We start from the raw sequence: 20,498 nt of genomic DNA, 5'->3' as shown, positions 1-20,498 counted from the left end.
GGCAGCAGGACAGCGGGGCTGCGGCTGTAGTCGAAGGGGTCACTCGTGACCTGGAAGAAGTCTCCCCATGCCTGTGGGACACGTACGCATCTGCTTCCCCCGGGATCCTGGCTAAACCCCCACCGCCCCTTCCAGCCCACAGCAAAGGGACCATCCCGCAGCCCTATCAGCCAAGGCGAGTGAGCAGCGCACCTCTTCCACAGCATCCCTGTAGGACATCATTTCCCCAGGCAGGACTGTATTTTGATACATGAAGGGCATCAACCAAGCCTTATCCCGAACAGAAGGGGAAACTGAGCCGTTTCAGTAACAGAACTTTTTTATTTCAACAAACCTTTTCCTAAAAATGAGCAACGAGTAACTTCATTTGTCCTTCTTCTCCCTACTGTTCACTGGGAACGAATGACAGGATGGAGTCTCCTAGATTCTGGCTTTGTTTCTCTGCTCTGTGCACTGTATCTTCTCATTTCAATCTCCAATGTGTGAGAGGGACACTGCCACGCTTCCCAGACATCTGTCATTGACAGCATGAGTGGAAACCAAAAGAAAGGCGTGCATGCTATGGGAATTCCCACATTTGATATATCACTGACAGGAGGTTTTCATTACTAAACCAACCCCCAAGCCATGGAACCTCACTCCCCAACATGCATGAGAAACATCAGTGTAGGTAAACCTGAAGAAAAGTCAAAGCTCCATTTTGAGGATTTTGTCTTCCATGTCCATGACTATCTTATTCACATAGATGCACTTGAAGTGCAGCAGTGGGGCTAAGATCCTTCCTAACCACCAAGATTTGAAGGTTTCTTTATGCATAAAAAAAGTCAGAAATTAAAAAAAAACTTCAGCAATGTAACAAAATCTCCCATCCAAATTCCTTCATCCCTGTACAAAGAAGCAAAATGGGAGTGGAGAGAGACTTTGTGGGGCTCGATGGCCTCCACCAGGATAACTTGCCCTCTGATTGTTCCACAACAGAGCAGTAACATCACATTGGGGGTAAGCATGAGGACAAGCTACTCCTGACAGGACAAACACCTCACCCACCACACCCTACACATGGCTGATGACAGTGCCCCACAGTGAAGGAAGTCCCCACAGCCACAGGAAATCACTGCTATGTCCACTTCCATCACTGCTACACATCGGAGGCAATGCAGCACGATGAAAACAGGAAGGCAAAAAATGGTTGAGAAACAAACAAATCCTGCATCAGGTTCCCTCTTTCTCCACAAGGCATCTGGGAGTGGCCTCTCCTCTATCTCCAGAGAAGAGGATTTAGTTCACAGTGGCAGACTAGGCCCAAAAAGAATAAAATCTGGTAATTCCACTCAGTGATTCCCAAACACTCTCTGCATTTTGAAAGTGCCTGAGTCATATTTGGGTTTCCACTACTTCATGGGCATACTGGCACTAGATGGCATGCAAACAGAGATTAACTCATTGCTCCTCCTCCAGGGAAATCAATACAGGGATTGTTATTGCTTTGAAGCCAGAGACTCCCAAGCCTGCCCCTCTTTCATCAGACCACCTCTGCTTTATAGATGAATACAAGCGCAGCACACAGAGCCTTCTTTAATCCCAATTGTCTACTCATTTCTGAAATGTCTTCTCAGATTAGGACATGATGAAGTATTTCATCCCACAGTTAGCCAAATGTAGAAAGCACTCAGAGTTTTTCAATTTTGTTTGCCTTCAGCTGGAACAGGAGAAGGAGCAGCAAATTAAGCATCCTTTCTACCTCTGTTACACCGGCCACACACATTAGCAACCAAAGGATACACAATGTCCTGATGCTTTACACACACGGTCCTCTGTCCCAAGAGCCGATCCAGCAAGGTCTGAATGACCTCTGACTGTTCTGGCTCCACCTGGTAATGACTATTCTGAATCTGAGGGGTCAGAAAAAAAGAATGATTTCCAGAACAACATAAAACTGTTGGGCTTTTTCCTTCATACTCCCCCCCTCATCTCCACACAGACCAGTGAGATCTTCAAAGGCCAAAGCAAACACCTAGGGATTCCCTTCCCGTTTTCCTAAGCAGTCACTGCTCTCTTACCTGAGAAAGGAAGAGGCGAAGAGCATGAGACGTGGTCTCAGGCAGCTCTGCTATGTTGGCTTCTGCTGCCTCCTGAATAATCTGGCTAATTTCTTTCTGAGAAATAATATTGCTGCTCTGATATCTCACAAACTTGAACAAATGAAAAAACAGAGACATTAAATAGTGGAAGACCCACAGAGTGCAACAGTGACTCATCACTTGCAAAGACCTCTTCTGTGCACCATTACTGCAGCACCTTAACCACAGGCCTGATTTTTATACCACTTCTAATGGAACCAGTGCAAATATCTATGTTGATGGTGCTCTGATTTATAGCCAGATTTATTTTGGTTTAAGCTGGGAAGGAACTAAAATAAATGAGGTAACCTTTTAAAACTGAAATAAGAACAGCAAATACTCACAGACCCATCTTATATTTGGAGGGGGATGGTTTACCTTAATAACCCCTTCCTCTCATTCACTGCCATGAGGGCAATATCTTCAGTATTTCTGCTGGGTAGGATCACCTTCCCCCTCTAGCCCATGGACCCCACATAGAGCAGGGTAGAATATGGCACTAACTCCCTGCCCTGAAAAGTCAGGTCTGTAAGGTCGAGATGGGAGACAAGTTGCAATGCCAAGCAGCCAGCTTGCTCCCTGACTGGTAACAGCAGTTGCATGGTCTCTGCAAGTTTCTCCTCTCCTCCCCGGGGATCCTAGATGATATAAATAAATGTTACCAACACCAGAAGAATGGGAGGTGCTCACTAACAGCAGTCAGTTTCTGCAGGGTGTGGAAGTTCATTTAAAGTATCATTATTAATAGAGGGCAGGAATACAGTCCCAGGCAAAGCCACAGCAGTATCAGAGACTGTGTTGCATAGCAGGTTAACTACCAATAACCAGCTCGCATGCATTGTGCCAAAATACTGGGAAAGATGGGGAACAGCCCACCCTTCTGCTGCTCACCAGAGTCACCAGCCTGAGAACTTCTGGCTGCAGAAAGGACTTCTGGCCCCCACTGAGTAGTGTGAAGAGCAGGAATCGGTGCCACGGCTGCGAAGCAACATGCAGAGCTGGGAGAGAAGGAGAAGCCAATCAAAGACAGCTGTAAAACTGCCAAAGTGACAGGCTGAACCCAGCTAAGGACAGTCTTCAATACTGATCCCAAGTTTTCTCTCCTAGACCCCATGCTGTGAAACACTAAAGGGTTATTTTTCACTGTTCTTACTTGCTTTTTAATCTGTCACTCTCTGGGCAAGAGTTCAGTCAAGAGGACAAAAGCTTAATAGCTTTTCAAAGCAGAAAATACATATTGTCCATCTTTGTGCTGGTACAGGAAGAGAAACCTTCTCCTGGGGTGTATGTCATAAAACAGAGAATATCTTTAGCCTGGTGTTTTAAAAATAATACCCTCCAGTTTCAATCTGAGGACAACACTCCTGACCTCAGTTTTTATTTAGCTGCAGAATACCCTTTGGGTAATGAAGAAAGCCCTATAAGAGAAGCTGAACAAACTGAGGCTGGATCTGCATCAGACAGTAGACGATGGGGACCAGCCAGGCTGATGGTGGCAATGCAGTCAGTAGAGAAAATGCTCTTACTGAAGAATATACACAATAACAAAACATGTATTAGGTAAGGCCATAAGTCTATGATGGCATGAAGTCTTTCACTGAATGCTGAACTTAAAATATTATTACCTTGTATTTAGTACAGGTTAGGAGCATGGGATGGACAAAAAAATCAGTTTGTATATATATAACAGCTTGATATAACTTGTTATATTATAGCAACTTAACAGAGTTTTCAACACCAGAGTGTTGAAAAGGTCTCTTTTCCACTGGCAGTCACATAACCTCCCTATTGCCACTACAAGAATCTTTTCTATAGGAAAACAACACTGAAAAATAATGTCAAATATTTTGGGGATATCTTTCATCTGGGGAAAATGAGAAAGTACCAGCACTGTGCAGGAGCCTGCTCTGCACATTTGGAAATATCTCTGGACCAAAAGAGGGTTTTAGAAAGCCTCAAGTGGGTCAACTTCTAGAGGCAGAGTCCAGGAAAGACTCTTTCCAGTGTTCTTGCATCTTTCAGCCAAATAAAGCTATGACCCTCATTCTGCTTGGAATAAGGAGACTTGTTATTGCTGTTATGAACTTCAGCACCACAGCAGCCAAAGTGACAGGTTCAGCTGTTGCTGCAGCAGCATTTCATTAGTTTAATCCCAAATTAGCAGAGCCTCCCCAAAACTTTTTTTTTTTTAATTCAGCCTTTTAATAGTCTCCCTTCAGCTACTGGCTGTCATTCATCAGCAGTATTTACATCTTTATCCAACCACTTCCTCTCTCCCACCAGTGTCCTTTTTGCCTGGTGTTCATTCACTCCATTCCCTCCTCTGTTGGTGTTTAAACAACTGAAATGAACACATCAGGGTACAGAGAACTTTCTGGTGTAAGAACACAGCCAGCACCTGAACTTCATGGCAGGAGGCTGACAATAGCAGAAGGGTCTATTCTTCCCCCTCAACAGTGTACATGGTACAAATGTACAATGCAGTGATATTATGTTATACTGAAAAATGGTATACATTAGGTCTGACATGCACTCTGGAAACCAAAGTTGGAATTCACCCCTGAAAATCCAGAATTTCCATCTTCCATTCCCTAAGGCTGCCTAATATCCTGCTCTCCCTTCCCTTCCTTCAGGGCCAAACTATGACCAACACTGTCCTTTTGTAAGACACATCATGTTCAGATCCTCCCTCCCATATGTTTATGGTCTAAAGGTTTGATACAATTGGCCTGGAGGTGAAAGACTATGCCTATACTTCTTCCATTCCCAAACCCTTCCCTCTTACAGGGTTGCAGAACTACTTTTTGCCTTCTGGAAAGCATCTTGGTGTCCAGAGCCAAAGTGAAGGTTCATACAGGGGAGCCAGGCACTGTGATCTCATCCCACAAAGCACAATATTAACTTTAGGCACACAAATAATTTTTCTTATTTGGCATAAACTCATCACACATTTTCTCTGGAGCGCTACTGGATAGAGAACAAAGGCTCAAAATCACTGCAGGAGGGGAACTAGGAGAAGAAAGAGCATGAAGACTTTACCAACATCCTGGTTCTTCACATACAGGTATTCCACTAAGGTTTCTAGGCAGGCAACCACTGCCTGAGAGAGCAGCAAGTATTTCTGGAATACCAAGAGAAAGAAAGAAAGAAAGAAAAAAAAAAACAAAACCCCAGTCAACAGCTATTGCAAGAGGAAAATTCATAAAGTGCCAGGATCAGAAGAGTATGCAGCATAGGAAAATAACACCTTTCATCTCCTTCAAGGAATGCAATGTGCTGCAAATTATCTGTCACATCAAGGAGCCAGACAGAGCTACAACTACTTATTTTGAGACTAAAAATAATAAGTAACAGCCTCCAAAGAATAAAGATAGGAGCCCAACACAGCTTAAGTGTTAAATGGAAACCGATGTACTACCCCTGGAGCCCAGCATCACTTGAGCAAGTTAAATGTATGCTGATGCACTCACTACCCCCAAAAGCACCTTGTCAGGGGCAGGGGGGAAGGACTGGGATTTGTTATACATTTCCCACATCTGTCCCTATGGATGTGGCATCCCTGCAGAGAGAGAGATGGGAAGACAGAAATTGTCTTTAGTACACAGAATTTCAGCTACCCAGTTGAGCAGCAGGGAGTACTGCATAGCTTGATTTACCTTCTCTCTCACTGCACTTGCTGCAGCAAGAGCATTTTCCCTCCTCCTCATCACAAGTCTGTAAGGGATGGAAAATGCAGGGAGAAGGAAAAACAAGCAGGCAGCCCCTTTGATTCTGCAGCAGGGTGGTTTCTCCTCAGGTTAATGTTCCTGCTTGAAGCCCAACACTACTGTTCCAGAAGTCATATTTTACATACCTGCAACTGGACATGCACCAGAAGGTTCTGCAGACTGACAACAAGTGAGAAGACCTGCTGCATAGCAAGGGGGTGCAGGGCAGTGTCCTGCAGTGATGATGGCTGTGGTTCAGTAGCACTTGGAGCTGTGTTTTGGCCAACAACCACCAGCAGGGAGGAGGAGAAGTTCTGCCGCAGGACAGCTCTCAGGAACTGCATGATGCTCACTAGACAGGGAGATGCTTATTAGTGTGTGTCAGTGTTTTTCTCTGCTCTACCCTGTGTGTTGGTGCCTGTGCAATAGCATGGGAGAGGGTGATGAGAGAATATGTGAGCTTAATAGCCCACCAGAGTTGTCTGGTAGCTGCCGAAAGCTGTAGACAATGGAATGTAGACAATGTAGGAATGGCAATATGAGTTTCTTTGTTAATCTCCTTTAAGATACTAACACAATTCACACTCAATTCCAGATGCCACTACCAACCTCCAAGGAATATCTGTCCAAACACAGAACAACTGCAGAACTTCCCTTTTGTCCCTTCTCACCACCAGTTACACATGAACAAAGTCAAATGGACCAAAGTTTCCAGATTCCCTCCAGCACCCCCACCATTCCATTCCATAGTCACCAGTTCTCCCTTGCTGTTCCTATCATGGTACTAGTGGCTGCTTCCAGATAAATCCCCCTAACAGATGCAAAATACCTAACAACAGGATTGGCTTCTTATTCCTGAAGATGACTGCATTCAGGACTTCTGTAAGGTCCACAGAGAGTGTCTGGTGAACCTAGAAGAGAATTAAATAGAAAAGTGGTGCTGGTTTGGAGCAGATAGAAAGCTCCATTATGTACTTCTAGTTCTTAGACAGTACCCTATGATGACCACTGAAACCCAAGAGGACAGCAGCAGGGTTTCAGGACGCTGATACAGAAGGGAGAGTTATATCATTGGACCCTCATGTTTCACTCACCACTAGCCTGAGCTGCACGGCTTCCAAATCACAGCCTACCTTGTCTGTCTTGTTCTTACTACTTCCTGCAGGACCTCTGGCACGTGCCTCTCAGCCTGCCAAGCACATGAAGTGGCAGAAACAGCCACCACCAAGTTGGCTCTACCTTAGCCACAGAGCCAGACAGCAGGACTGAAGAGCCAGGCAGCCAAAAACCAGCAGTGGCCAGAAGCTGTCCTTGCCTGCTAGAGCTGGGGCCTGCTGAGAGCCCAGGGACAGGAACTATTGCATGGGTGAAAGTAGCAGAAGAGTTTAGGGACTTGGGAACTCGGTGAAATAGGAATGGTGGGTTGAGAGGGAAATCTGCAATACATTGTTTTCTTCACAGAACAGCCATTCAAAAGCAAGGGCATGAAGCCTCAGAGAACACCAGAAGGGTTCAAACTCTCCAACAAGCCAGAGAGGTGATATGGGAAAGCAGGCATAAGGATCACAGGGCTGATTCCTTTAAATACTCTTCTGAAGAGAGAAATATTCCACAGAGAACTAGGAGTAGCTTCTGCAACATGGTGGCAGTGGCTACTCATCTTAGAACTGACAAGCCAAAGCCTCTAATAGCCTACCACCCATGAGCCCTGTTTATTCACAGGGTAAAGCCAGCAGCAGTAACACAGTTAAGATTTAAGTTGGCTATGGCCAGGCAAGTCCTCACTATTAACATCAGCCTGAGATGAATGTGGCCATCTCTTGAAGCCACTGTTCTCCTCTAAGAAACTGCAGGCTCAGAGAGATAGCCTGTCATGAGCTCACATTCACAGCCACAAAGGTGCTCTTATGAGAGTCTCCAGGATGCGAAAGCTCATGCTGGAGAGCTTTGTGCAGCTCCAGCTACACTGAACATCAGAAAGAAGCAAGAGAAGTGACTTCTGCTTCTTCCCCTTCAACAGAAGATTAGAAACACTGACAATTAGAAATGGTGAAGATTAGAAACATTGAAGCAGTCTTGAAGCATTTCAATTTCCCAGCTGTATCTGCAGTTTCTGTCCTCGTCTCTGGTGCAAACACATTTCTGGGTTGTATATTATAGCACATCAAGCCAGTGGTATTGATAAAACCCAGCAACAGGTTTATAAGCTGCTAAATGATTGCACTTCAAAGATCAATAGGAGCTGAGAGCATCAGTCCCACAAGATGAAGCTCAATACTTGACACTTGACACTAGAATGTCGTTTGGGACTGGCACAGCACCAGACACAGCCCTGACTTGGAAACTGAGAGGCAGGCTGCACTTAGCAGCTCCCAGAGCAGGGCCGGGCTGCATTCCCACAGCTGACAGCCTGTACAAGTACCATGCTCTAAGCCCTAAGCAGAGGCTGCATGCTGACAAAGTAATGGGTACAGACCTGATTTGGGTTGGTCTTCTGGAAAACATCTTCCCTCAGTATTAGAAATCCAACCCTTGCTTTTCTGTGCACATGCATGCATGTCCTTAATGTGATTTTATCATCTGCAAACAGGTGTTCCAACTCCCAAAGAGCATACTCTGCTGGGCATAACTGCAAGAGCAGAGCTCACAACTCATGACATGCTCTCTAACTCCATATCAAGAGAGGTTTGGGTAGATACTTCAAAAGGAAACATTTTCCCTTGTATTGGCATTGGAAAATGCTTCCTTCAAAGTTGTAATTCCATTAATAGCTGACAACTCCAGCTTAGATGTCTTGTTGGACTGCAAAGCATCAAATACAATGACAGCTGCCCACATTTGTAAGAGCTTGCTAATATTGAACACTTACTTGCCAATAATAGATTCTATCTCACTATTGATCATTGTAGTAACAAAAAAGCAGTTTACAACATGGGAGCTGTGCCTTTCACCCTCCGTTTTTCCCTTGAGAAAGGTTTTAAAATACATTTTGCTTTGTCCTGAAGAGGAAAGTGATTTGGATCAGGAAGGCTGGGTATGTACTTCTCCCCACAGGATTTGCACCCCTCTTTAACTCTTCAATGTTTCATGTCTCAGACCTTCAGGGACATACTACCTTCCAGTCCTGCTGGAGAGGTGCAGCAGGGAATAACTTGTGGACAATAACAAAAGAGAAATCAACACAAACAGATTATAGGCCAAAGCAAAACACTTTCATATATATATATATATATATATATATATATATATACACACAGACACACACACATATTTATTTTTTAGGTTTATCCATGTGCTGACTCTGAACACTAGAGTGGTTTAGAGTGGTTCTAACCTCAGTATTGTAGCGATGCTGATAAAGCAAAAGGGATGCCACCAACAGCCATCCAGAGCACAGCAAGGCATCTTCAGATGACAGGCAGTCAGGTCTGGAAGGAGGGGACCATAGCCAGGTGCATTCCAAAACCTTCTGCAGGAGTTCCAGCAAGGACACGTTGGAGAGCAGCACAGCCACTGCTGCATGAGAGAAACAAAATCAGAGAGGGTGATGGGATGGCACAGGTTAAACCACCTTGACAAGCACAACAGAAGTGCAGAGCACACCCCTGCTGCAGTGAGATAGCCCAGCTGCCACAGCTCATCTGAGTGAGGCTGTCCAGCTACTGGTATTCATCTCCCAGACCACAAGCAACTGCTCAGCCAGCTAATCAACAAACAACACAGTAGGAAAGTCAGTTAGAGCTTTTCCCTAGTATTGTCTAATTTTTTGAACTATGACAATACCAGGATATTTCAAGCTAGGCACCAAAGGCCCACTGCTGTGTTTATGAACAAGAAAAATACAGTGATTCTGTCTTTCAGCAGGCAATTCTTGAATCATAAGAAGGCAGCAAAACCAAACCAAACTTCTCAACCCTAAAAAACCTCATCCAAAGTATGAAATGGTCTTTACTTACAATGCTGTGTCTGGATGGGGAAACATCCACCTTACCTGCTAAGACAGTTAGAACACAGTCTGTGTCAAGCTACAACCTCACTGAAATTAACTTAGCAATCAATACAACCTTCCCTCACCTCTCTGTTGACTACAAGGTGTTGTCTGATGAAGGCTCCAGTACAGAAAATTCAAGGACGGCTGCAGGAGGTCAGTGTCCCTTGGCCTGCATTTCCCACAGAGATTACAGACTGGAAACAAAAGAACAGGTGTAACAAGGACACCAACTTAACAGAGCACCTCAGCAAATGAAAGAAGTCAGTCAGTGGGGAGGGAATTCAGACTGAGTGAAAATAAACACAGCATGGCACAGACAAAGCAACAGGTGTTTGCTCTACACTATTTGCTTTAGAGTGGACAGTGCAGTGGACGATGAGTGCAAAGGTGGGGAGAGGAATTGAAAAAGGTATATTAGAGTGCATATATCACATTGGGCAGTAATGAATCCAAGAGCAATGGACTTAAGGTCATCTGTTTCCACCGAGAAAAACCTGCAGTGTGAGTTATCTGCTTCCGCAGTGTGAGTTTGATTCTAGTCCTAGAACAAGCATAAACAATGATGTGACTGTCTCTCATGGTGACCAGACTGGGGAAAGCCATGGAGAGCTGCGCTCCTCCACTCACACCAGGAGTAAAATGTCATGTTTGTTGTAACCACCAAACACTTAGCAACAATGTTTAGTAAGAGTTAGGCAGGGAAATTCAGGACTGCAGGGCTCAGCAAAACTGTCATTGGAGATCTTTTGGAGAGTTTAAAACTTGAGTAAGCAATTCTCAGAAAACACACGTCAACATGCCCCTTCCATCTAAGAGGCCTCATTAGAGAAGAGTGTCCTGCACATCCACCCCTAGAGAGCACAGCTGGGAGGCCAAGGGGGGAATAAATGGGGTGGCTGGGGTAGGGAGAGAGCTGTGTGGTAAAAAAAAAAGCAGAAAGCAAGAGCAAAAGCGGCTTGTGGCTCCTGGGAGAAGCTGAGCTGTGTTCTAAAATCACAGCAGCTAAAAAGGCTGGGATAAAGAGGCTGTGGTTCCTCCACACCCCAGTTCCCTTGGCTAATGAATGTCTGAGAAACACCACTTCTTTACAAGGGCAACACAGGCAGCTCTGAGATATGAAACATTTCAAATTGAAGGGGATAGTCCTTCAAAGTCTGCTGGAGAAACCAATTTGTCAGAGCAGGGAAGATGGATCAACTGAGCTTGAAACCAATTTGTCAGAGCAGGGAAGAGATGAGAGGATGGATCAGCTGAGCTTTCCTCCTAGTATCTATTCTTTTTTCACAGCTATATGAACCTTCAGTAGCCAAGTAAGAAGGCAGAAGCCACCAGGTAAGGATCACCAGACAAGGCAGCAGGTTATGGTATGGTAAACACAACCTGCTCTTCTGTCTTTGGGGTGGAGTGCAGCCCTGCAGTTGGTTGGGAGCCATATACTCTGGATTCACATTCCAAGGAAAGCCCAGTTTCACTAGACTTCCTGATAGCTGATTAACAGGACAAGACTGTGGCCTGAGCCCCACCAGACTGTTACAGCAAGATGGACCGGAATGATTCAGGAAGCACAGCAGCCATGTGGTCACGTGCCAAACCAACGACAGTCACTGACCCTGAAATCTTGTCATGGTCAGGGGAATACTTTGGCCACCTTGTGAGGTTTCAGAGAAAAAAATTATTGTAAAAGCAAGAGGAAGAGAACCTGGGCCTTGTTAACTGAGTTAGTTACCACAACTCTTTACAATGCTCTGGCTATGAAAGCATCTCAAAGCAACCATTACTACAATGCAAGGTCAATCTTCTCTCAAAGGACAAAGAGCAAGCCCCTAATCATCTTATGGTACAATTAACAAACACTTCCCTGGGAGAAGATGAAGTGAAGTGCTTCACTCACCCTGGTGAAGCAGCTTGAAGTCTGTGCTGTCCAGCTCCCTCATGCCCTTGCTCCGCAGCTGCACCAGGAAAAGAAGGCTCAGCAAAACAGGCAGGTTTCTGTTAGCTAAGAAGGGCACAGACAGCTCAGCTTGTCAGTGAACTCCAAACTGTTGTACCTTAAAGTGTGCCAGGAATTGTTAATTTTCTGGCTGCAGGATAAGGACACACACACACACAGAGCCTCAATGTTATTCTCATCTCTACAGTCCCTTCTGGACCAGGTCCCCTTTCTGTCACTCTGGCTTGGCCTGAGCCACACCTGAATCCTGCCAACACCATTTCAGGAGCAGCTAAAAAGGAGGGGGGGAAAGAGGCTAGGGTCATTCACACCCATCATGAGCTATGTAGGGAGCATGTTCCTCACACTTTGAAATTGATACTGCTAATAAGCTAGAAGTCATTAGCCCTTTCTAGACTGCTCCCTTCCTGCCCACCTGACCATTACTGTTAGTTTTGACAGCAGCCCAGCTGCACAGCATTTGTTCTCCTCCATCTAGTGAGACTGGAAAAATGCTGTCCATCCCATCCTACAAGGAAAGGCAGAGACAGAAGTGAGAACCTCACACATTGGGCCTGTATATAAGGAAAATGGGGCTATTTAGACCACCAATCCCACAGAGCAATCTTCTCCCTATTATTCACTTTTTTACAGTGCTGTAAACAGGTTAAGATTTTGTACTGTGTACAACCACACCTACAGCAAGCAACTATCACCTCCAGTAAACATTTTCACAAAGGCACATGAGTTTTCAGTTTTGAGGAGAAAACACTTATGGGTGTCTTTAATGTTAACATATTCCTGATGAAGTCCCACCGTTGGGCCTCCTTCTTGTCTAAAAGCAGGCTACTGTTTGCATAGGGATGCAGATCCCCTGGACTTAACTACCCCAGGCCTCACAGAGCAGCCTGTGTGCTGGGAGACAAGGAAGTCTGTCTCCAGAGTACATCTGGTGTTTGACTTTCTGCATGGGTTGCCAGGATGTCATTTAACAAGCTCAAGATGCAATACAAAGAAGAGCTCCACATATTAGCAGCAGCAGAAGGGCTCAAATCTTGCAAAAGCTCCTATAGCTCAGTGTCCTACCCCCACCATCAGTGGTTTGGAGCAATAGGTCTGACTATAGGAAATGGATACTTTGCCTCCCCACAGTTCCTGGCATCCCTAGATCAGCAGCAGAGGGACAAAGTTCAAATGTGCACAACTCCAAACAAGATCAGACCTAGATGATCTTGTAGTCTCATGCTCTACCATCCATCCCAATTGCTGCACAACAAAACACTTGAAAGAGAGCAGAACTGTTAAAAGCATCAGTGGCCTCCTCAGGAACAAGCAAAAGTTGTGCTAAGTCTCTATCCTGAAGTAGCCAAGGACATCCTAGCACTGCTCCCTCTTTCAGTTCAAGCCCACAGACTAGTTTGCACAGCACCTTTCTCAGTGGGACAACAGTTCCAAAATCACAGACAGGGCTAGTAAGGAAAACAGGGACTTCCCCCAGTCACAGCCTTACTCCCTTTGAGAGACTTAGAGTTGTAAGAGCTGGTGATACCACAGTCCCTGTTTGGGGATCAATATAATGAATAATTCAATCCTTGCTCCTGATTTTTGTGTCCTGGGAACTGTGTATCCTCAGGCACACCCAGCTGTTTTCCACAAAGAAGAGGCAAAAAGGAGGATGTCTTTCAGCCACCACTTGGGCCCCTATTCAAGCAGGAAGATTTACCAGCACAGCTCTCCATTTGAACACTGACAGCAGTATACAATAACCTTGCTTTGGTTTAACAATCACAGTTTGAAGCCAGAACAACCTAAATTAGAAAAAAGGCTCTCACTTCAAAATAAATCTCTAAAAAACAAAACTAAATTAGTACAGTTCTGTCCATAAATTTCCCCATGCAGGTAAGTACTGAAGCTACATTAGCAGTTCAAAACCACTTTATCCCAGACTGTGTTCCTACAGCTAGTTGATCTCATAGCAAGACCAAATCACAGAGGTGGGGTCACCTTGTAGGGTGGCTGAGCTGCTCTCTACCAGAAGCTGCTGCAGAATCTGTAAAAATCGGCTCCGAAGGAGGTCACAGACAAGGACATCCTCATTTCTTTCCAGAAAGGTCCTTAGAGTCAGCAACACCTTCCAAGCCACTTCCACAGAGCTTGAACAGACCAGGTCCTGCAAAGGAAGAAACAAACATATTACCTTTCTACCCTGATTAGGCAGAAGTCACCACTATTTAATACCATTATGCTAATCTGGTGCCTTGGGAAACAGCCTAATAAGGCACCATTAAGATTAAGTATGTCCTGATTAAATAGAGAACTGAATAAAGCAGAAGGACTCATGTCTGTTAGGCACCTCTGAGTAATATCCCATTTAAAGAATGATTTGGTTCTGTAAGTGTAAGGGTAACACATATTTAAGGTCACAGTTTTAGACAAGGGAGAACTAAACAAGAGAACAGAATCTCTGGCACCTCTGCTCTCCATGTTGTTTTGAAAAATCAGCTTGCATATTAAAAATGCTTGTCTAAAATCAAGCTTATGAGTCAGTCCATAGTTTCTAACTTTCAAAAGGCTGGCAGCCTTGTATGTGCAGTAGTAACATAACTAAACTGCATGAAACATACGTAAGCTGGGCAAGCAATCAATCACAGGAAAGGGGGGAGTCACGTACACAGCTCACAAGCCTGCCTCTTGACTACAGGGCTTTGTCTGGAGTCTCTGAGCTGAATCCCACAGCCAGTAGGCTTAATTTGGGCATAGTCTTCATGTTGAGGTACATAACATTAAATTCACTTGCACAGCATGTACAGAGGCAGTTGTATAAATATCAGACAGAAAATGCCTGGTAGTGCTGACATAATATAACCATCTCAACAATATTAGGTCAGCACTACCTTTCCTCTCTTCCTTCAGCAGTCCTGGCTACTGCACTGCAATGGTAGAGTCGAAAAGGTAAGGGAAACTGGTCTCAGCAACTGAGCCTACAGCCTGCCTGGACAGCTGCTGCCTCTCCCAGCTGCCTTCCCCTATCACACAGCAGTAATGCATCCAGACTTCGATGATGCAGAGAAAATGGATGCAGGACCCCATACCCAAGGAAAGCAAATAAGGAAAGAACAGGCTGTCTGTGCCAGAAAAAGCTCTCTAGTTCTGAGACAAATTCCTGTCTCTAGCAGAGACTTTCACAATAAAGGGCAGGGAGATGTCTGCACAATCATCTCTGCTGACATGGATGTGCCTCATATGACATTCAGGAATGTAATCCAATGTCTCTGTTCTCTGAGAGAGCACCTCAGACCTGGAGCATGAAGACAAGTGGGACAGTGTGTCATCATGACCACATTCACCCCAGATGAACACACAGAGCACAAATGACATGAACCAATGGCCACAGCCTCTCTGGTCCTGGCAAATGCACCACTGTGTTAATCGGTTCCTTCCTACCCAGAAGCTCAAGGTCTCAGATGAAGTCACTAACCATCTGTTAGATCTCATCCAGGCAATTATTTAAAACAGATAAGCAAAGAAGTCATCCTTGGAAGGACATTCATTCTTGTTTCACTGTACCATGCAGAGGCCTTTCCACTCCACTACTGCATTCTGAGGCTTAGGTTATTAATCTCATAAGTTTTCTTTCCATCTGACAGTATATTTATCCCTGCATATTGCACTGTTTTATTAGTCCATCTAAATTCAGATTGATTATGCTCTTCCACAACTGAAAGGTGAATTGTCAAAGCCTGTGACTTATTACAACTCACTTTAAAGACTGGAACAGAGCTAAATGAATTTATTTCTGCAAGAGCATATGGCAAGGCAGAAAAGGGAAAACAGGAATGTTGTACCTTTCAGGGAAGGGAGACACCATTTATGTTTTGCTTATTGACAGACCTGCTTCAGTTTATGGAGTGATAGGTTCCAGAACTACTGCCAAAGTTAACAGTGTGGACAAGCCTCATGGGACACTTCACCTCCTTAATTTGTCCTGATAGGTAAACTCATTGCTCACTTCTACTAATGCTCTGCAATGGTATCAAATGCCTGGATGTTGTTACCTACCTTGCAATATCATCCCAACTGTGAAAGAACTGCCCTACCTGAGAGCCCTCCTGGCAGTCATTTCAGTAACATCAGATATTAAAATTTAGCCATAGCCTCTTAGATAGAACAAACACGTTCTGTAATGCCCAGTGGATGCCCACTCAGAGTTAAGCCTTGCTTCCTCTTACTTCTTTACCATCTGCTGACATGGGTTTGCCTTCTCAAGGATAGTTTCAATTTCTCTAAGGGACTGTAGAAGAAATATCACAGTTCTTAGCTTTTGCCCTTACAAGCAAATGTCATGTTCTTCTGTGGAAAAGTTAGCAAATATTTACTAGGTGACTGGCTCAACAGTCAAGGGACAAGAGGCCACTGATGGGGAGGGGTGACAGGAAGGTGAGAACAGTGGAAGTGAGAAAAGGCCTCTAAGCAGCCCTCAGTACACGACTGTGTCATGATTACTTGACACAGGGTTAATAGAGCTCATCACACCAGCTAAAGGCAAACACTCTAGCCTGCTACTTCAAGGCTCCTTTCTCTCCTGAACTGATTAATTTTCCCTGTCACAAGACTATTATTTTAAGAGCAATAAAACATGTTATTTGCAGTCCTAAAAACTCAAGACTACTTCAAAATTCTCTGACAAGAGTACCCAGTTAAAATGAGACAAAACGAAAACCTCAAACAAACAGAAAGCTGTGCCCTCAAGACCTGATCTCTGCACACTGCTTTTTCAAAGTTCTTGTTCATTATACCCTTCTCATCTATGAGCAGCAAAGCTTTGCTCCCAAATTAGCAAAACAGCTTCTTCAAAGGCTGGGACCGAATAATCTGAAGTACCCAGCTGTGTATCTGGATAGAGGAAGGAATGGGATTTTCCATGACATACATCAGCAAACCCCTTCAGATTCCTGTCCAGGCAGCTCTCAGAGGATCCCTTCCTGTCACAGTAGATGGATGACAGAGAAAGAGACAACACACATACAAGGTCCCATTTTACACATAAGGCTTCCCTGGCAGGTGGAAGTGTGGTACACACACATGGCCCCTTCTATCAAAATCCTTGGTTTCATAACATCACTAAAGGCTTTAAGTCAGCAGGAGAGGACAATGGACATAGACCAACCTCAGATCTGGAAGATTATCCAGGATCCTTCTTATGGTAGACAAAGACCTCTGGTAAAGAGGGAAAAGGGAAGTGAGACAGAGAACAAAATAATCACTAACACTGAATATAAAGCATCTGAAGTGATGAGACTTTACTGCAAAAAACAGTCACACTGCCTTTTCAGCAGACAATCGAACACATCAGTTAAACATCATTTTGTGAAGCCCATCTGCATCACAAAGGCTAAGAAACCTGTAGGCTTTATACAGAGCTCAAAGCTGTGCAGCAGCAAAGAGCCATATGGGAACACTAGAAAGCCTGCTGCAGAGGCTGGAGATGTGTTTGGGAGCCTGAGCTATGAAATTCATTATATTCTGTGTGTGAATTCACAGCCTATCCAACGCAGTTACACTTCCCACACATACACAAGTTTATTCTGTCATATCTATATTCCCCTGTGGATTTACATAGTTAACTTTCCAGGGTGTAGATGCACTGCACAGTCTTCACTCATTCACTGCTCACCACCTATGCCAAAATACTTTCTACAAGAAGGTTGATGTGAGTGGAGAGAAACCTTAGTTTCAACAAAAAGGCTCCAAGAGGTAGGAATGAAATCTTTTACCACGTCCAGGCCTTTGCCTTTGTCCTGACAGACAGCAAGGAGGTAAAGTGCAGCTCTGAGTATGTGTGGAGGGGGACAGTCTCCATGGTCCTGTGCTGACAGGAGAAAATTTCTTACAGCTAGAAATAATTCTGCATCTGGAACAAACCTGCATTGAATGAGATTGGAGTGGAAACAGTAACAACAGATATGCCTTACCCACCAATACATGGTATATAATGGCCACTTGCTTTGTATTATAGTCTTGGCTCACCTGTCCCCAAAGGTGTAGGCAAAGTATAAGAGCAGTACAAAACAGTGCTGGTGGTTGCAAAGAGACTGATCCAAAAAGAAAGGCTCAGGGGTTTCAGACAGGAGGAGAAGGCTTTCAGCAATGGTGTAGTTTAACTGAGGCAGACCCTTCTGCAGGAGCTCAGACATCTCCTGCTCTAGAAATAAAAACATAAGCAGGCAGGAAATGATGAGCAATGTCTATGGAACAACTCCACAGTCTGCACACCAAGCACACCTCTGTGATTTGGCATCAATAGTGGTGTGAGACCTGATTTAACAGAGATGGCTTTAAGGATGAAAAGACGCTTTAAGGATGAAAAAACACAATCTGTTTGAGATTCTGAGCCCTTTGCTGATGATGCCTGTATGGCAACCAACCACTGCTAATGGGAAAAGTGGCTTTTCTGATGTAGAAACTTTCACTTCACTTGTTTGGGACTTACCTATTATGGAAAGCTACAGTATAGACAGGAAGGCTTTATAGAGTATGCCAGAGGGAAAAAATTACCTTAATCTGAAGATATGCCACTTGACTGTGGCAAGTAATTTTGTTTCAATTAAGCATGCACAGCTATGCTAATAAATGCCCCCATTTAAACAAAACCATAGGCATATGAAATGCATTCTTTCAGGTAGGGTTCCAAACTCTTCAAAAGACATTTTCTGAGTCTTTTCTGTGCTGGTCCTTGCTGGACCAGCTTAAAAACAAGCTGGGGAAAAAAAATCTCTCAGTCAAGCTTTGTGCGTCCTCCCTTCCCTTCTCCTTTGTCCTTTTCTATTTTTTTTAACCTGTTGCCTAAACAGAGGGTGGCAGGGCCTCAAACTAAATTAAGCAATTTTTCTCTTTCCCCAGACTTGCCCTCCTGAGAAGAAGTTCTCGTCTTCTCTGTGGCTGAGTAAAGGTTCAGGCATAAGCTGCAGAGGAAGCTGGAACAGGTGTGATTCAGGACAGGATTGCTGTGAAGAGCAGAAAGAGACAGTAAAGGAGGCTAGAAATATCCTCTTCCTACTTCTGATATCACACACTGTCTGCCAGAACCTCATTTTACTGAATGATCACATACAAACACCTACCCCATCACAAGAAGACTCTAGGAGCCAGCCTAGGCTTCCAGGAAAATTATGAGCTCCCAAGGGACTGTTGGCTCACAGATGTGGGGGTGTGTGCAGTGACAACAGCAAACATGTTCATACCTTGGGCCAGTGTGAATACAGTGGGGTACTCCCACAGCCATCACACCATGTCTACACAGAGAGTCCTGTAAGGACAGGACCCCTAACACTGCAGAGAATGGGAGGTGCTTAAGGGTAGCTCACAATGCATGATTCCACTGACAAACAACACTTAGATTTTTTTAGCATTGACATTGCCAGGGATGAACACTGAAGAATGCCAAAATAGCAACTAAAAGGGTGAGAACAGCTATTTCCAGGTATTTCTTTCTCTCCAACTATTTCCTTGCAGAACAGGACATAAGCAGACATTTGTAACACACAATCCTTGGCACAGCACAGGGCTCTATTCAGAAACCTGGATCACTCCCACCACACACCATTCACCGGCACAAATGTCCCCACTCGAAGTTCCACACTAGTAAACTGGACTAGGAGTGCTCTGTGTTTTGTTTACTTTTTAAAGGAGGTACAGTCACAGGAAAGAGGAGGTAAAATATCTCTGCAGACCCACAGAGAGTCTCCCCAAATACTCCTCAACCTCGAAATCATAGCCTCTACTACAGGAGATCTTTTACAATGGCTGCTACTGAAGTTATCCTCCTTCTCCCCATTTCTAATATATTATCACCACACCATGAGGAACAACAACAGTGGTAGTAAATGCTTAGGAAGCCAGAGCTCAGATCGAACTGATGCTACTGGTACTTCTCTTCAGAACACCCACTGATCTGACTACTCCAAAGTCAGGCTGCTTTATCTCTATCTGTGCAACTCACGACAGAGCACAGAATTCTCACAACGCCATGTAAATCCATCCGCCCCCTACCAAACTGCCTCTCCCTTCTCCCACATCAAGCTCTTCCATTGTCAGTAACCATTTCCATTTTTCAGTAAGACACAACCATTCCTGAGTCTCTCATCTTGCCTAAGCAGGTGTATTAGATAAGGCATGATCTACTTTCCCATCTGGAAATTTTAGGCTCACTAACAATGCACACATCACAATACCTCTGTACCGAGCAAAATCTGGCCTTCAGCTCCAGTGTCAGTCGGATGAAGGACGAGGATGCTAGACAGAAAGCAAGACAGAGATGTCAAAGGAGCACAGAACATGTATGATAAGAAAAAGAATAGGCAGGTCCCACAACCACCCCCACACATCTCCATACAAGCCTGGTGAAGAGGGCAGGCCATCTCAGTGAGAATATACATATTAGGCTGCCTCTCAGAAAATAAACTACTCCAAGTTTGGGTGTGAGGAGAGTATCTGAGATTAATTGGTTTTCTCAGGAGGAAAAGTGAAGATTTGCCTGTTTCACATGTTTAGAACAGAGGAATTATCTACATCACTTCTCTGATGTGTGAAGAATAAGGCATACATAGACTAAACTAGGATTTCTACATAGTAAAATCCCACCAACAATTCCAGCATAATCCCTGTCTACAGGAACAGCCAATTCAATTCTGAATTATTCCAGAGGGAAAGATAAAGCTGACACAACATTCTTATCCAAAATGAAACCTGTC

The 20,498-nt window shown here is 44.4% G+C and overlaps 1 protein-coding gene across 1 annotated transcript in view; it reads right to left on the bottom strand.

Moving 5' to 3' along the window:
- The window catches only part of LOC102039179 (meiosis inhibitor protein 1), a 45,721-nt gene that overhangs the window by 7,916 nt on the left and 17,307 nt on the right, over window positions 1–20,498 (bottom strand). Inside the window, exons 15-28 of the mRNA XM_031057764.1 lie at window positions 19,980–20,040; window positions 18,655–18,752; window positions 17,776–17,950; window positions 17,523–17,670; window positions 16,889–16,965; window positions 16,679–16,730; window positions 13,753–13,918; window positions 11,710–11,814; window positions 9,902–10,012; window positions 9,162–9,343; window positions 6,657–6,738; window positions 5,974–6,179; window positions 5,160–5,241; window positions 3,012–3,118 (exon numbers count right to left, since the gene is read on the bottom strand). Coding sequence (XP_030913624.1) covers window positions 3,012–3,118; window positions 5,160–5,241; window positions 5,974–6,179; window positions 6,657–6,738; window positions 9,162–9,343; window positions 9,902–10,012; window positions 11,710–11,814; window positions 13,753–13,918; window positions 16,679–16,730; window positions 16,889–16,965; window positions 17,523–17,670; window positions 17,776–17,950; window positions 18,655–18,752; window positions 19,980–20,040 — 1,652 coding nt within the window. The remainder of the gene's footprint in view (window positions 1–3,011; window positions 3,119–5,159; window positions 5,242–5,973; window positions 6,180–6,656; window positions 6,739–9,161; window positions 9,344–9,901; window positions 10,013–11,709; window positions 11,815–13,752; window positions 13,919–16,678; window positions 16,731–16,888; window positions 16,966–17,522; window positions 17,671–17,775; window positions 17,951–18,654; window positions 18,753–19,979; window positions 20,041–20,498) is intronic.

The sequence above is a fragment of the Geospiza fortis genome, unplaced genomic scaffold (genome assembly GCF_000277835.1).
Source record: "Geospiza fortis unplaced genomic scaffold, GeoFor_1.0 scaffold173, whole genome shotgun sequence".
In the NCBI taxonomy this organism is placed as follows: domain Eukaryota; kingdom Metazoa; phylum Chordata; class Aves; order Passeriformes; family Thraupidae; genus Geospiza; species Geospiza fortis.
Note: the sequence above shows the minus strand (reverse complement) of the source record. Positions and strands in the feature narration are given on the sequence as shown.